The sequence below is a fragment of the Ursus americanus genome, chromosome X, assembly GCF_024610735.1.
Source record: "Ursus americanus isolate L20-20 chromosome X, mUrsAme1.1.p, whole genome shotgun sequence".
Lineage (NCBI taxonomy): Eukaryota > Metazoa > Chordata > Mammalia > Carnivora > Ursidae > Ursus > Ursus americanus.
This window is the reverse complement of record NC_142164.1, coordinates 20,368,983-20,385,963: the sequence shown is the minus strand read 5'-3', so window position 1 is coordinate 20,385,963 and position 16,981 is coordinate 20,368,983. Positions and strand designations below refer to the sequence as shown.

The 16,981-nt window shown below is 44.3% G+C and overlaps 1 protein-coding gene across 3 annotated transcripts in view; it reads right to left on the bottom strand.

Moving 5' to 3' along the window:
* ZDHHC9 (zDHHC palmitoyltransferase 9) overlaps positions 1–16,315 on the bottom strand; it is a 33,275-nt gene extending 16,960 nt beyond the window's left edge. Inside the window, exons 1-5 of one of the 3 annotated variants that reach the window (XM_087860130.1) lie at positions 16,111–16,315; positions 15,696–15,764; positions 14,210–14,511; positions 4,983–5,051; positions 3,405–3,565 (exon numbers count right to left, since the gene is read on the bottom strand). In XM_087860130.1, the coding sequence (XP_087716256.1) occupies positions 3,405–3,565; positions 4,983–5,051; positions 14,210–14,376 (397 nt within the window). In that variant the 5' untranslated portion in view covers positions 14,377–14,511; positions 15,696–15,764; positions 16,111–16,315. The remainder of the gene's footprint in view (positions 1–3,404; positions 3,566–4,982; positions 5,052–14,209; positions 14,512–15,695; positions 15,765–16,110) is intronic. The other 2 variants (XM_087860129.1, XM_087860131.1) reach the window with 2 other exon arrangements.
* Between the last annotated feature and the right edge of the window lie 666 nt (positions 16,316–16,981).

Below are 16,981 nucleotides of genomic sequence, written 5' to 3'. Positions count from 1 at the left end.
AAAAAACAGAAGATATATATAAGAAAAAGTAAAAATCATTGACAGTCTCTCAACTTAGGGATATCCATGCATGTTGGTGTATTTCCTTAACAGGTAAATAAACATGCGTGATTTTTAAAAATTTGAGATCACATTATAAATATAATCTTGTACCCGGTATTTTTCACTTAACATTATATGGTGCACATTTTTCCATGGTTGTTAATTTCTCTTCCAAAAATAATATTATTGGCAATATAATATTCCATCATATGCACATACTGTAATTTAACATTCCATATTGTAGGGCATTTAAGAGGCCTCTGGGTTTTTACTATTCAAATGATGTTGCATGAAAGAACTTAAAATATTACAGACAAAGCTTAAATCCCCTCTGATCACCACCCCAATCCACCTCCCCTCCTCAAGAATATATACATGTGTTGGGGCACCTGGGTGGCTCAGTAGGTTGAGCGTCCAACTCTTGGTGTCAACTCAGGTCATGATCTCAGGGTAGTGAGACTGAGCCCTGAGCTGGGCTCCAGGCTCACCTGGGAGTCTGCTTGAGATTCTTTCCCTCTCCCTCTGCTCCACCCCACCCCCACTCTCTGTCCCTGTTTCTCTCAAATAAATAAAATCTTAAAAAAAAAAAAAAAAAGACTAGGGGCGCCTGGGTGGCTCAGTTGTTAGGCGTCTGCCTTCGGCTCAGGGCATGATCCCAGGGTCCTGGGATCAAGCCCCGCATCGGGCTCCCTCCTCTGCTGGGAGTCTGCTTCTTCCTCTCCCACTCCCCTTGCTTGTGTTCCCTCTCTCACTGGCTGTCTCTCTCTGTCAAATAAATAAATAAAAGCTTTAAAAATAACAATAAATAAATAATAAATAAATTTTAAAGATTTTAAAAAGACTATATAAATGCTTTAAAATTAATTTCTAAAACAGAAAGAAAAAAGAAAAGCATGTTTCTGAGCAGTAATATATGAAGTTGCTGGCATTAAAATAACTAGGCCCATGTTAAAAAGAAAAAAATGACATGCTGAAAATCCTTCTACAGTAATTTGTATAACTCTGATTATTTCCTTTAACTAAACTCTAAGCAAAGTGGAATTACTGGGTCAAAGAGTATGAATCCTTAAAGCTCATATTGCTTATTGCCAAAATGCTTCCCAGACAGATTACATCAATTTGCACGCCCATCCATCTGCAGCATATGAGAATGCCTGTCTCGTTGTACCCTAGATGTGCAGGATAATTCTAAAAACAGAATAATTTTTCAATTCACTTTGATTTTAAAAATATCTGCCATATGGAACTTTTTTTCCTTTTTTTGCAGAGTGGGGCGGATGCTGTGAAATCAAACAATAACAGTGTGCCACAAGTCTTAAAAGGATAGGGATAGCTATTCATTAGAGAATGATAGAAGTATCAGCATGCCACCTTAATATTCCTTTGCATGGGCTTTACATGAGGGCACCTGTGAGACAGAGTTCATGGTTCATCCTCCCCATGGGGCAGGGGGGAGTCATCTTCTGCCTGTCCTCCAGCACCCCCCACACACACAGCATGCCCAGCACAGGGATGAATGTAAGTTGACAAAAACTTGATAACATAAACGTACAAATGAACACAAGAATGCATTCTTCTATGGAGAGAAACATGCTAAAAGGAGAGGTCACAATGTGACAGCTCAAGCCTGGGCTTCAGGCCCAGTGATCTGGCAAAACAGAACTAACCATGCTAACACCTGCTGCGAGATGTAAGAGACAAGTCAAGGCACTGTGTTGACCTTCATTTTCTCCATATGTGAATGGAAAGAGGATGATAAAAGAATAATCCAGATGGAGAAAATACGGCACACACAACTCTACCTCCTATTTTGTTCCTAACTACACCTGCTTTAGCAGGTCTCCCCTGAACTCCAGCTGCACCAACACACCCAGCCTCTGCTTTCTCCCCACTATTCCCACTCTCACCCCATCCCTAAGTAGTTCAAGCTCAGATGTGCACAAACCTATGTCCCCTTAGCTCAACTAAAACAGGCTGAAATTCTTCAAAAAGAAGTTTCACTGAGAAGCTAGAGGGAAATGCAGCTAAAATAAACAAAAGAAATACAAAAGCTTGGAAGCTTTGAAACCACTCTAAAGGAGTATCAAATCAACACATTGTATACTTTAAACTTATACAATGTTGTGTCAATTGTATCTTGATAAAACTGGAGGAAAAAACATCAAATGGAAATGGGGGAAAATATTTCATTGATGATAGCATGCATATAAACATTAGGAATAAACTCAATATGAGAAATATAGAAATCAGATTTTAAAACTATAAAAATTTTATTCAAGGGCATAAAATTCAATCTGAAAATAAAGACACAGCATTTTCTTGGATAGGTAGATAATATTATACAAATGTAAATTCTCTCAAAAAATATAAATATAATACCTATTATAACTTTAATGTTTGCATGTTTTTAATTAAATAAAATAATATTATATTTAAAAAGCAAACAAACACCCTAACAATCTAAAGGCTAACCATAGGTTGGTGGTCCATGGGCATAGCTTTTAGTCCTATAAATTCTGGGTCTCTTTCTTCTAATTTATCTGGCTTGGATGCTGACTCAAGCTACTTGGGTACTAGACTTGCAAACAATTTAGGCAGGCACTGCTGTGGGGTCTGGGGGGCTCCCAGTCCCTGCTAGTACTGGAATCATGATCTTCTTTCCCAGTGTGAGCTCCTAGGATATTCCTTCCTCTAGCCCTGGGATCTTCTACTTCCATTTGTGGAGTCACCCTGGCTCCTGGCTAGTGTAGCAGTTTATCTCTGTCCCAAAGAGACCTACCCTGAGCTGAAAACTGCACTGTAATGAGCTTGTAACTGATTCCTTTACCTTCCTTTACCTTCCTAGAATTCTCAACAGTTCCTGGCACCATGGCTATCTCCTCTCACCTTGTGTATTGCCTTAAAGCAGGAATTCTTGGTGGGGCCCATGAATGTGCTTCAAAAGATCTATGAGTCCCTGAAATTCATCCCAAATTATGTGTATATATACATGTAAGACTTACAAACATGTAAGACTATTTTTCTGAAAAGAAGGCTTATAGCTTTCATCAAAAAAAAATCAAATGAGTTCATGACACCCCAAAAGTAAAAAAAATCCTATCCTCTTGGGAACAGTGCAGCAAGACCTTGGTAACAAACCCCTCCTGAAACGCAACCCAACACAAGGAAGAATGAAGCATATGGCTTTCAAATCTTGCTAAACCTGCCTTACCAAAATCATAGGGTGGCCATGATCTCAGATTCAGGATCTTACAGGGAAAAGGCTAGAAATGATTCTTAATCTGCAACCACTATGATTCCATTCCCTTAGTGATTAAAGTCAACCACTGTACAGCATCTTGACAGCTGGTTAGAACACTCACCTATCTCCATTTCTATGAAAGCTGCTTCATCTGGTAGGGCCCGAGGGATCACTCCAGGGTCACTGAAGCTGGTCCTCAACAGTGTAGCCATGGAGAAAAGGAAGAGCATGGCAGCAAACACAGGGATGGCAGGAGACAGCTGGACAGCCAGGTAGCGACATCTGAAGAAAGCAGGTGATTGAACATTTAGTTATACCTACCCTATATTGACTCAAACTGTCACCAGCATGTCGCTCTGGTCTCCTCAATAAAATTAGCAGTACCTTGAGGGAAGGGACCATGTTTTTTTCTTCTCTTGAACTACCCATAATTCCTAATATATGGTTCTGCCCATAGAAGGAGCTCAACACTTATATGACTGATGCGACCTATAACCTACAGAATATAGCCTCAAGGGACCTCCCCTATCACTAAGTCCAGTCCCTCCTGTCAGCCTGCTGAGAACCACATTTCCTCTGTGCCTTGGGAAAGGCTCACACCTACTAAGGTCAGGGAAGCCTGGACTTGTAAGTACCACAGGTTGCTCTCATTCTGGGAATGTCTAGAGCTTTTCATAACCAGTCATCTGGCATTAGGCCTGAGCTCAAGGAGGAGGAAGAAAAGATGAGAACCCTTCCTGAAGCAGGGTCCCAGCGTCAGACAAGGGGTACGTCTGACATGCTTCAAGGCCAATGAAAAGCTTCAGGGCTGCCGACTGACTTTGCAACATCCATCCTCTTCTCTCCTCAATTAGCTCTGCTAGTAGGTACTTAGTGACCTTAGGCAAAGAATAAGAAAATTGTATCTCCTTAGCACCCCTTCCCAACATCATGTTTGTTCCCCCTCTTTCTTCATAATTCACCTGGAAGGCCACCCTTCTTCCTCTTTGGTTATCCCAACTCTACTCATTTTTCAGGTCCCAGAGACATCAATGCCATCATTGTCATCATCACAATTTACTGAACACTCAGCATATGCCAGGCTCTGCACTAAGTCCTTTATATGCATTCTCTCATTCAATTCTCACAGTAAATCTGTGAGGTAGAGTCTATTATACCCATTTGATAGCTGAAGAATCTGGGATTTAGAGAAGTCTTGCCTCTTTTGAGTCTTGCCTATCCTAAGCTGCATTAATCTCTCCTTTCTCTTCTGCTGTCGTCCTCACTGCCAGAGCCTTGTATTGTTTCCTAGTTGTTTTTCACTATGTTGACTTCATCTTCCCCAGCTGGACTTCATAAGACCAAGAATCTTGTCTTTTTGGAGAGGGGATCTTTGGGTTTGAATTCTGGCTCTACTAGCTCCTACTTGGGTGACTTAATTAACTTCAGTCTCCTTAGCTGTGAAATGAGGATAATTATAGTACTACATAGGGTCATTGTGTGGATCAAATGCATGAATATAAAATAAAGTGCTTAGAACTGCACCTGACACATAGTAAACATTAAGTAAACGTCAGCTCTTAACATTACCATCATGGTTCTATATCTCCCAGAACTTAATACAAGTATGGGGACAAAGAAGCTATTAACAAATACTTGTTGCATTTAACTGAATTTCAAACCAAATAAACAGGAATATGTGATGAGAGTTATCACTGACCTATTTTTATTCTCTTCCTCCCGAGGCACATTTTTTCCTTCAATACAGAGATCTTCTCTTGGAGGCACACTGTAAGTGGATGAGTAAGGACCAGAGGGAGAGCGGAGAAAGTAAGCTAAGGAAAAAGGCTTACCTCATCGGCACGGGGATTAGGCAAGCTGCTGTCCACTCAGAGCAAACATTTAACCCCAGGTTGTACATTCACTGTAGTTTTGGAACAATCCGCATGAGATCCTCCCCCTGCCTCCCTGACACACACACACACACACACACACACACACACACACACACACACACACGACTGCAGGGGGGAGGTGCGAACCAACTATAATATTAGGCTGAGCAGTTTGTCAGCAGAAGGTGAACATATGTAGTGAACTTGCAAAATGATTTTGTGGCATTTTGTTTCCTTGCCTGCTTGTTTGTTTTTAACAAAATCCTCGGTCATAGCCTGATTTTGTATGATTTACTTCCTTCCCCTAAAAGCTAAGGGTAGAGATAAAATTTGAAGAACTGAAGGATCTGAGTACATACAGGGTAATTAAGGTCCTTGCAGATCACTAGCTTGTGGATTACCTTCTTTTCCATTGTTCTACCTTCAGTAGTACAGATAATCAAGAAGTGAATTCGGAAACAAAAGTCACCTCCGCCTATCAGGGACCCAAAGGACACAGGAGAAACCTAAGACTCTGTTTCACGAGCAAGCCAAGTAAAATTACCACGCTAACAGAAAACAGCCATCTTTCTAGTTACTGCCCATTTCTAAGATCACTCTTGAAAACAAACAAGTAATTTCTCTAGGACTCAAAATACTCTGGGTGTACAGTCTCCAATAAATAGAAAAATCAGGGCTATCTGATTGGCCACCAAAGGGATTTTAAATCATTTTATTATAGGAAAAAGATATAGAGAAAATAGATCTCTCTCTCTCTCTCTCTTTCTCTCGCTCTCTCTCACACACACACACACAATCAATGTTGCCCCCATGCACGAAGGACCCGAAGAGATTAACTAAATCCCATTCCAACACCTGCTTGCTAACCAGACAAAGGACAACTTAGATTTGAATTGCGCTATGCCATCAAGGATAAAGGTCTCTGTAATCTCCACACGGACTATCTTCTGCACCTGCTAAAACAATCCACTCTGTATGTCAACAAGTACACAATAGGCCGATTGTATTGTTCTCCAGAGATGAGGCTATTGGCAGCCAGTTGTCACTAGCAAGTGGGTGTGGCTGGGAAGGCAGATGTGGGACCAGCAGGCCTTTCCACTCCAAGTAAGAGGAAACTTAGAGAGCCAGTAGCTAAGACTGCTGTTAACTACAGCCTATCGTGTCTGTCTTTAATAGTTATGATCCAAAATACCCCCTTAGGGGGTGCCTGGGTGGCTCAGTTGGTTAATCTGCCTTCGGCTCAGGTCATGATTCCAGGGTTCTGGGATTGAGCCCCATGTCCAGCTCCTTGCTCAGTGGCGGGGAGCCTGCTTCACCCTCTCCCCACTGCTCCTGCTCTCGCTCGCTATCCCTCAAATAACTTAATAAAATCTTTTTTAAAAATACCCCTTGGGTTAATCCCATAATTGCAGTAAGCTAGAGATCTGTCTCTGACAGGAATAGGGTATGTGAAAATTTAGTGGCAATTCCCAATATCAACCTGAAAAGTCAGGAGTATCCTAAATCCCTAATTCATCTTACTGGAAGACTGGATCTGTCATCCATGAATAAAAGCTAAGTGTTTTTGAAATCTCCTAGGATTTTCCATTTATATCACTTCTTGGAATAATGATATCCACACACTTCTTGAAACAGAACCCTCTTTTGTCTCCACAGCACCAAGAGGCTTTCCCCCTTCCAAAGGGTTTAGAAGTTGCTTTTCTCCATTGTGAATTTTATAAATGCAACCATGTCCCCACTAAGTCTTCCTTCATGCCACCTGAAGAGATATCATTACTTTAAGCCACCTTCTACCAACCTGTTGATTGGCCTCAGGCTTCCATAGCTGGGCTACATGACTGGACTTCCATATGTCCCATGGGCCACATGGTGGTACTGTCTAGCAGTAACCAGCAGTGCCAGGCTGGGCTGGTGTGTCATGTCCCATCCCCCATCCCTAGCATGCTAGTTCATTGGAGGGACAATGATAATGACACAGACTTCAACTGACATGAAAAAATTCAAAAGAGATTCATGAGTGGCGTTGGTAAGAAACCAGAGAGATTCCATAGCAGGCTCTGCCTCACAGACTGGGAGCACGAATTGGTGTTCTATACAGTACTCTACCTCTAAGTCTCCCTAATAGCTCAGTGCAATCAATCAGCCAACAAGTGTTTATGGGTCTAACAAATAAAGAACAAGAGAAAACGGGAGTTAATTTTGTTGGGAAAAATATAAGCAACATATGAAACAGCTGAAGAATAAGATAAGACCAATAATCAAGTGTTAGGATGGTGATTCAGACTCTAAGGACTATAAGTGGTCAGAGAAGAGCTTTCTTGGGAAGCTGGCGACTGCTTAAAACCGCTCCCATAGCAGCTGTTAAGGGTGGCTTTAAGGAAGAGCTGTGCTTGGAACAGCAGAAAGGGCCCAAGGTTAGACTCCCAAGATGGCCCTTGTCCCACATAATAGTAATAAGCCTTTGCTATAAGTCCTCACTGATATGGACAGTTGTCTGTTCTCTTACACACTACCTACTTCTAAAGCATAGTAAGCATGTAGAATCACCTATAAGACTGGCTCAAGGGTCTTCTGATGACACTCAAGAGTCTGCTGATAGGGAAAAAGTTTCCTTGGACACTAAAAACATAATTTAAAATCAGCCTCCAGACTGACTGCTATGTGAAGGTCAGAAGAAGACGCATAAGCCTGTTTTGCTCCAGTAGCAATGGGGAAAATTAACCAAACAGGGACATTTTCAATTCAGAGGCAATGAGCCATCTTCTTACTGAAGAGGGCCAAAATCTCTAGCCAGGTAAACCTGCTAAGTAGTTACTAAATCACAGTGATAACAGCAAATTTCACATTTCGATTATAACAAAAATAACAAATTTCAAATATAACAAGTAACAAATTTCAATTATAATATACTCCTGCTCAAAAACTTAGAACAATTCCCTGCTGCTTTTTATATTAATCCCCAAACCCCACAGCCAGTATTCCAAGGCGCTACAGTAACTGGCCTTATCTAATCATCATCCTAAGATTCTTGCCTTCTCATTGCTCCATTCCAGAAATATCCTCCTAATTACCCTGAATTCACTAGCTTCTTGCTATTGCAAAAGGCATAAGGTGCCTCCTTTGTTCTTAAACACAATACCAGCTCCGGTGTCTCTGAGAAAGAAGATTTAGGAGGTCTCTTCTTTCCCTCAATAAACATCTCAACGGATGTCAGCATGCTGGGGGATATCCCTGTTCTCTGTGCTCGCTTTTCCCAAAATAGAAAATCACTATACTCAATTAAGACTCATTCTCAAAAGATGGGAGGGGCGCCTGGTGGTGCAGTCGGTTAAGTGTCCAACTCTTGGTTTCAGCTCAGATCATGATCTTAGGGTCCTGGGATGGAGCCCCACATCGGTCTCTGCACTCAGCATGGAGTCTGCTTGAGATTCTCTCTCCCTCTCCCTCTGCCCCTCCCACTCATTCCCTCTTTCTCTCTCTCTCAAATAAATAAATAAATAAATCTTTAAAAAAAGATGGGAGATGATTTCAGTAGAGATTGACAGTGTGAAAGTCATTACCATAAAAAGTAGTAGAGGCTGAAAATATACGGATAAATTGTGAATGACGGAACTGCAAAGAAAGGAAAGCATACTGTTCAGGAGACATAACCCAACCCTTCTCCAGGGAACATGCTTTATCAGGAAGTTGAACTTAGCTACGTACTTTAACAGACTGACATCAGAGAGGCAACTATGACTTTCTAGAACTGCGATTTGGTTGGCCAAGTCTTAGACAGAATCTTGGGCTAGGTAAAGCACAAGACAGAACCTCCACAGAAAAATCTTCCAGAGAATGTTCTCTTGGTTAGAGATCACGATAAAGTCACTTTTTCCTCTTCTTAATCTCATCTAAGTAACTTCAGGAACCTGGACTTTGGAACTATAGACACAAATATTCTGCCATGTCAGTTTGGCTTTGGTCTACATAGCTCTGTGTTTCCTCAACCTGGTAACTTTGTGCTGTCATATTGCCTTTTTTCTTCCATTTCTCTGCAGGGACATGCCCCTCTCATCAGGATCACCCACATGGTAGGGAGCACACATTGCTTAATTTTTCTCCAAGCCATCCTCATTCGAGCAGCAAGGACTATGAGTAGCCACAGAGGTGATGATCCCTCCTAACTCACAAAGCTTCCTTCCTAGGTTCACACTTAAAGATGGGCTTCTCTGTTCCTGTAGGCTACCAGAATGCTATGCCAGAATGCTATTAGTTTTCTACAAAGACACCTTCATTTCCTAGGAGCATGAGCTAGGAGACCCAAATAACCTAGATGCCACTAGGTAACACAATCACTAGCTAGCAAGAACCCAGAATATGCTAGTCTAGCATTTGGCACTATGCACGCTTTAGTAAATCTGAATGTCTTCAGGATTCCATATTCAAAAGGTAACAATGAGATGAAAGGTAGTGTCATATAGAGGCATTGGCTGGCTGACTGATCTTGATAAAGGGACCTATCTTCTGTGGTCCTGGTTTCCTCACCTGCAAAAGGATGGAGATAGTCTCCAATGCCCCTTCCAGTTCTACCATTCTATGATTCTGTGAGTCAAGACTGTTACATTTTAAGTGTATCCAGAATGTTTTAATTCAGTAACATTTATTGACCACCTACTCTAAGTAAGGTCTGGTGGAAGGCACTGTGGGGGCTACACAGACATATAAGATAGTCCCTCACATTGAAAGGGCTCGAAGGGTAATAATCATAGAATTTAGAAATCCAAGAAATGTCATATGATGATGTGTTAAATGAACAGTATGTACAATCAGTCCTACAAATGCAGAAATTCCTGGAAAGGTTTCATGAAGGAAGATTCAAGAAGGGACTTGAAAGTGAGGTAGAATTTGGATAGGCTAGAAGTGGGTCAATTACAAAGCAGCATTACAAAGCTTTTTTCAGGGGCGCCTGGGTGGCTCAGTCATTAAGCATCTGCCTTCAGCTCAGGGCATGATCCCAGGGTCCTGGGATCAAGCCCCGCATCAGGCTCCTCTGCTGGGAGCCTGCCTCTTCCTCTCCCACTCCCCCTGCTTGCGTTCCCTCTCTCACTGGCTGTCTTTCTCTCTGTCAAATAAATAAATAAAATCTTTAGAAAAAAAAACACAAAAAAACAAAGCTTTTTTCAGTTCATCCAATTCAATGACTCCTCTGCACATCAAAAGTACCTGCAAGGGTCAGTCCAACAGGGTTTGATAGTGCTTTGATACAATTTCCTCTACATACAGCACAATGAGGCATAAGCACTAATCATGTAAGCAAACTACTTCTACTTCAGGGGTCAAGAGTCACACAGTCATTCTTGTCACAAGAGAAGTCTGGGTACCTTGACCCCACCTGTAATCTGGTCATAAAGTTAAAAGAGACAGCTAGGAAGCCAATTCCAGAAGACAGTGCACTTGGTCCTTTCCCCAAGCTTTATCAGGAAGTTGAATTTGACTAAACACCACAATAGTCTTTGAGTAGCTGGACACCTCACAGTTGTCAATGTCATTCCGCTATAATGTCCCGACATTACTGGCCAAGCTGGTGGCTACATGTTCACATAAGCTGGACGGGGTTTGGGCAGAAGACTGAGAATGGTTCATGTGGTCAAAGCTGAAACTGGCATATCCACTCACATTTCCTAAATATCTCACCCTAAAAATAAATTAGGAAATCCTTTTTTTAAGCACTGCACAATTTTCACTCTGCTTTTAAAGTCAATACATTTACCATAGATACAATTATATTTAAATGTGAAATATATTTAAATACAGCTACCTACCGGTAATCTAGCCTTTCCTTTTCAGTGTGTATATTTGAATCTTCCAGACAAACACAACAGTTATACAGAATTTCAGACTCTCAAGAGTTGCAAGAGGCTTAGTGATAATCTAGCCTGATTTCCCATCCTGGGCAGGAATCCACTTTGTGACAGCAGCCCTGAGAGATGGCCACCCAGTATCTTTGGAAACACTTCTAATACAGAGCTAACTCCTAGATGAACAACCTTCTTTCATTTTATGTATTCAACCTACTGTCTGTCCACTGAAAATTACAGGTCCCTCCTTTGAAAAGTCTAAAGGTGTAAAGGCAAAATCCAAAAATAAAAAGATATCTACTGGCACTACTAATACTGCATGCTTTTCATCAAGGGGTGCCCACATGCCTGACCAGATTTCTCAAGCCATCTGGCTGACCCAGGGCTGTGCCATGGGCAGCTATAATCAACTTGCACTTGTTCCTAAGCACCTGCTGCAGGCAAGACCCTATTACGAAAATGCAGGTCCAGATGTGCGGCAAGATCTAGACTTCCCCAAGGCAAAAATGCAGCAGCCAGAGGATGTGGAATCTACACTCCTAGACAATTTGAGGATGAAAATAGACAGCCCTCTGTCACTGGTGGTTCAGACGCCCTCTCCTGCCTGAAGGCAGGGGACTAGATCAGCTGATTTCCTGAGGTCTCCCTAAATTCTAATGCTAACAAAGGGGCCCATATTTGCCCCCCAAATCCTATCCCCCACCGTGTGATTGGTAGTGAATTATATATTCCAAAGGAAAAGGTCGACCAGGAAGAGATTTCATGCCTCAGAAGCATGCTGCTGTCCTTTGTACAGCCTGTCATTGGCTAGGCATAAGGCAGCCACCACCTAGAGTGTCTGTCTGTGTGTCTATACGTGACAGACACACACGAACACAAACACACAAACACATGTGCATGTGCACAAACAGATTCCACCACTCTCAGTAAAAAGGATTCATCACAGGGTCCTCTCCCCTTTGGTCAGCTTTATGCTTTCCCATTCCACTCCTTCGCTCACACATTAACTTCTTTCTCCTTCTCCTCCCCTTCTCCCTCTCCCAGCCCTACCCTCAAACATATTTACTCTATCTGGGTGGCTCAGTTGGTTAAGTGTTGGACTCTTGATTTCAGCTCAGGTCATGATCTCAGGCTTGTGGGACGGAGCCCTGCACTGGGCTCCTCGCTCAGCACAGAGTCTGCTTGTCCCTCTCCCTCTGCTCCTCCCCCAGCTTGTTCTCTCTCTCTCTCTCTCTCTCTCAAATAAATAAATAAATAAAATCTTTAAAAAATATTTACTCTATCACACGGACAGTTGGAACTCAAGGCAGTACACAAACAACCTCACCCTTCATATCTGAGGGCAAAGCACAAGAAATAACTTGGGGAAAAAAGGTCATCTTGGTAGAAAACTCAACCTACCTCGGTCAAACAGTAACTTGGCTAATTATAAGCTTCATCCCACAGGCAGTTTTGTTCAGAGGCTGCTGGGGCCTAAGTGGGACAGATACAAATCAGACTCTGTCTGGCTCCCAGATACAAAAAGGGCCAACTGCCAATAGCTCCAAATTTCAAGTTCCCCTGGACAGCCAAACCAGAGGTTTCCTGGGCCCAGAATTACCAGCTTACTCTGGGCCTGGAAACAAATCTCATCTCTGTTTCAAATGGTTCCAACCACAAAAATTTAACTCAAAGATGGAAGGGTGTGGTGGCAAAAAGAGCTAGTGATTCAGCAGGGAAGGACTGAAAGAGGGAGAATGATAGAGAGCAGAGTTTGGCTCTGTACTTTCAAAAAGAAGCAAGGCAGGAATAAAGCAAAAAACAAACAAAACAAAACAAAACAAAAAAACCCCAAAAAACAAAAAACAAAACTTGGAGAGAAGGGTGAGAGGGGAAACATTTTTTTTAATGTTACACATACGCCTGCCTGGCCACACATGCTCACTTGTACCACACACAAGTACACACATACACACGTTCCACCATAAACCTCAGACTGGAAAGCAGCTAAGAAGCCATCATCAACCTGACTTTGCCAAATACTTCACAAAGTCAGCAGCAACAGCAGCAGCAAAAGTGCCTTTGACAAAGAGCCTCTCTGACCTTCCTTTCCTAGCCCTGTTATAAACTGCCCCCCCCCAACGCTGTTATTCAAGCCAGCTGCAACCATCAAAAAGTCTGGCAAAGCAGCCTGAAAAATCATTCTTGATGCACTGGGAAAGCCTGGAGCCCTTACAGAAGAAGGGCAAAAATGAGCTCCAAGAGACCAGAGCTCATTTTAATTACCCACTAAAGGCTGGCTGAGAAGCCCCCTCCTCCCTCCCACAGCCACGCCCCAGCATGGGAGCTCCATTTTCACGTCACTCTAGTATATGAACTATAGCAGGCTCATATCAGGTGTGGCTCACAGTCTACACACACACCTCTTGGCTCCTCAGGGCCCTCCTCATAATAGTCCCACACCAATTAGCATTGCTCCCAACCCTAGAGTATATAGCATTCTCAGCACACCCAGGAGTCATGCCATAGTACCCTAGAATCCAACTGACCACCTCCCTAGAGCAGTGGCCTATACAGGATTCAAACAGTGGCTCTAGTACTAGTTGTTACATCGCAGAAAAAAAATAACTCCAAGGCTGGTATCAGGCACACACAGAATACAGAGTTGTTTATGTTGAAGGATCTTGAGTGAAACTCACATTTAATAAACACATATGTACCACACATGCGGCTAGTTTGTGGCACAGTTGAGACTGAAACCAATCTTCAGGTCCCCAATTCACATGGCTTTTCAATTTAATAGCTAGCGGAGAGCTGAGCCCTGAGGAAATGAGGCCCAGAATAACAGAATAGTTGAGTTTTGTGGTATTGAGTTATGACCACGAGGGCTGCCCCTAGGCCCAAAATGGGTGGGGAAGAGGAAGTCTGTCACTAAGCACCTAAGGAGACCACTGAAAAGGAGAGGTGAATAACAAAGACAAATTCCTTTATTTCCCAAGTGTGCCAGGGGTAACCCCAAATCAGTGCTATAAAATTGGGGTCAAAGGTCTTGGCCTTTTTAGGAAGCAGGTACTCTGCTATAAGCACAAAGAAATGAATTCGGTTGGCGTGATCTAAGGACATTGCTCAAGAGGACAGTGCCATCCAAGGACCATTCACAAACTTCCCAGAAAGAAGGTTCTTCCTCTGGACCCAAAGTAACCATAATCAGGTAATTCTACTCAATGGAAACTCACTCGAAGGCGAAGAAGAGTGTACATGTCCCCAGGATGAGGAAGAGGGTCAAATAGAAGATGCCCTTTTGCCGGGCCATCATGACTCGCCCATCACAGCAGAAGGTGTTCCTGCCTGGGAGTTTCTCCCATTTCCGTGTCACCTTCTTTCTCACCACCATCACAGACATGATTGGAATTCCCGGTCCAAAATGGGCTTTGTGATTACAAGAGGGAAGAAACAGAAGCTGAGCCCAGCTTTGAAATCACGATGCCTGCTATTGCTGCCGCGGGGTCAAACATCATCAAAAGTCCAATTTCTAGCCCTAAGAAAAAGCACAAAAGGAAAAAAAATGAGGCAGGAACAAGAAAATGCAGTTCAATCCTCCTTTCCCAGAGGTGGAAAGATGAGCACTGCCTGAAGGGGTAGGGGTAGGTAAGCGGGAAAAGTTTATTTCCAATCTGTGTTTGTCCTCTAAAAGGAGAAAAGGTTAAAGGTTCTCAAAAAAAAGAAGGGGGCTAGCATATCTTCTTAAATAAATCCCTATGCTTCCAATATAATACTGATGATTTGATCATCATAGAACCTTGGAACCAGAAGGGATTTTATGGGTGATAACCCCAATTACCTAGTTTCGGAAATGAGTAAAGTTAAGACCGAAGAGAGGAAATAACTTATCCAGGGTCACACAGCCGCAAACCTAAGCCAAGAAAACACGTCTGCTGACTTCCAATCCAGGGCACCTTCCACTATACCACACTGCTCTATAATCATCAGTAAGAGGACTCTAAAAACAATAGTAGAGTTTCTGTCCCTAAGGGGCCGTTCCCTCCCCTCCTCCACTTCACCTTCTTTCTCCAATTAGCCACTCAAATATGAATCACACCCGGGAATAAGTCAGCCTCTGGCAGGGCTAGGAGGTTCTGGACACTCTGTACACATACCCAGGTTGTATTTACTCAAAACAGATTTCCCCTAATCAAACCCTCTGTAACTTCCCGAGTTCGGGAAATGAACCCACCTTGCCAGTCTAGCCAAACATTTGTGGGAATCTTAATGAAACCATATCACAGACCTGTAGGTGAAAGGCTGACTTAGGGAGTAGAGGTTCTGGAATGGTTGGGGGTGGGGGTGGGTAGACATGGCAGCAGCTAAGAAAAGTCATAAAGGGGCTTGCTTTCTGGGACATTCCATACGTGCCATCTCTACTTGGCATTCCGAACCCCCAGGCCCAGTCTTTCTCAGCCACTGCCACCCTTCTCCTCTCAGGTGTGGTGCTGTGGCCTCTATTTACTGATACCACATGCCCCACGCTGGCGAGAATGAGGTGGAAGCCCGCACCCCGCCTGACTGATGAGAAACAACCAACCCAAAATCATTCCGGGCTGGAGAGGGCAAGGGTCCAAATAGATACCAGGAGATGAGCAGGGAAATGAGAAAACAAGAAGGCTTGGCCAAGGGGAGGGAGCACCAGAGGTGCAGAGAACACTTCCTTTGTGTAAAACTAACCTGGAAAACAATCTCCTCCAGATAAACCCGCCCAGCGGGAGAAGAGAGACCAGGAAGGGGAGCCGGGCCCTGGGAGAACAAAGATCAAAATCCGTCGAGAGCCAGTGACCGGCCCACCAGCCGGGGACCGGAGGCCCGAGTCCGGGGCGGGCTGCGGGCGCGGCCTCCGGAGGCCAGCCCTGCCTCGGCCACGCAGCGGACCACCGCCCCAGGCAGGTTGGGACGCGCGCCACCTCCACACGCTCGTACACACTCACACACGCCCCGCCACGTGTAGTCACCCGCGGCCAGGGGCTCGGCGGCTGCCCAGCTGAGAAGGGCAGTTGCCTGTGTCCGCTCGGCCCGGCGCGGCGGAGGGGTTTGTAGCCCACCATGCGGCCGAGCCCAGGAGACCCCAACCCCCACCCCTCGTTACCTGAACCCGGGAGACCGAACTCGACAGGGAACTGAGGGCAGGAAGTGCACCGTCCCAGGGGACCGCGTCAGCTGCCAGAGGTGGCAGAGACTTCTCCTCCCCAGCCCGGAGGCTGCCTCCTCCTGACAAGGGGCCCCAATGGTCGGGGCCCTAAACCAGCTGTGGCAACCGCCCACCGCTGGCCGAATGGAACACTCCTCACGTCACCAGGTCGTTCCAGTAGTTGCTCGCTCGCCATTGGCTTCTCGGCCTCGGCGCCTCCGCCCCTGCCTCCCCTGCCCTGAAGTACCATTGGCTACCCTGAACGCCACTCGATGCTGCCTCCACCCCACTCCCCCACCCATCTCCCGGCTTCGTTCCCACCTGCCAAGCCACTGCCAGCCTCCCTTTGGGGTCTGAGCGCCGATGTGAGATATAGTTATGCAGAGACAGAGGTGAAAGGTAGTGCTGATGGGACAAGGAGGGACGGGCTACCAGCCTCCCCTCACACACAGGGTGAGACGCTGAAGCAATACTGGCTCACAGATCCGGGAGCTCACCCCATACTACGTCCGCCCAGGGCCTCTTCGGCCCTACGTTCTTGAAATCAACCGCGACTCCGGATTTTACTCTTTATCAGCATAAAAACAAGTCCTCTGCCTCCCAAGTCCCATTCAGTAGTCAGGGACCTCGCCTCTGTCCCAATCACCCTAGCCTGCATCTCTAAGGCTTCCGGAACAAAACAAACAAACATAAAAAGGAACTTGAAAGAGATAGCTGTCCCCAGGAACGTAGAATCATTTTGCAGTACCGAAAACCAGTAATTGTAATGAAGTTAGAGAAACTCTACCGACAGGACTTAAATTCTTCCAGGTAGGTAATGAAGATTGCC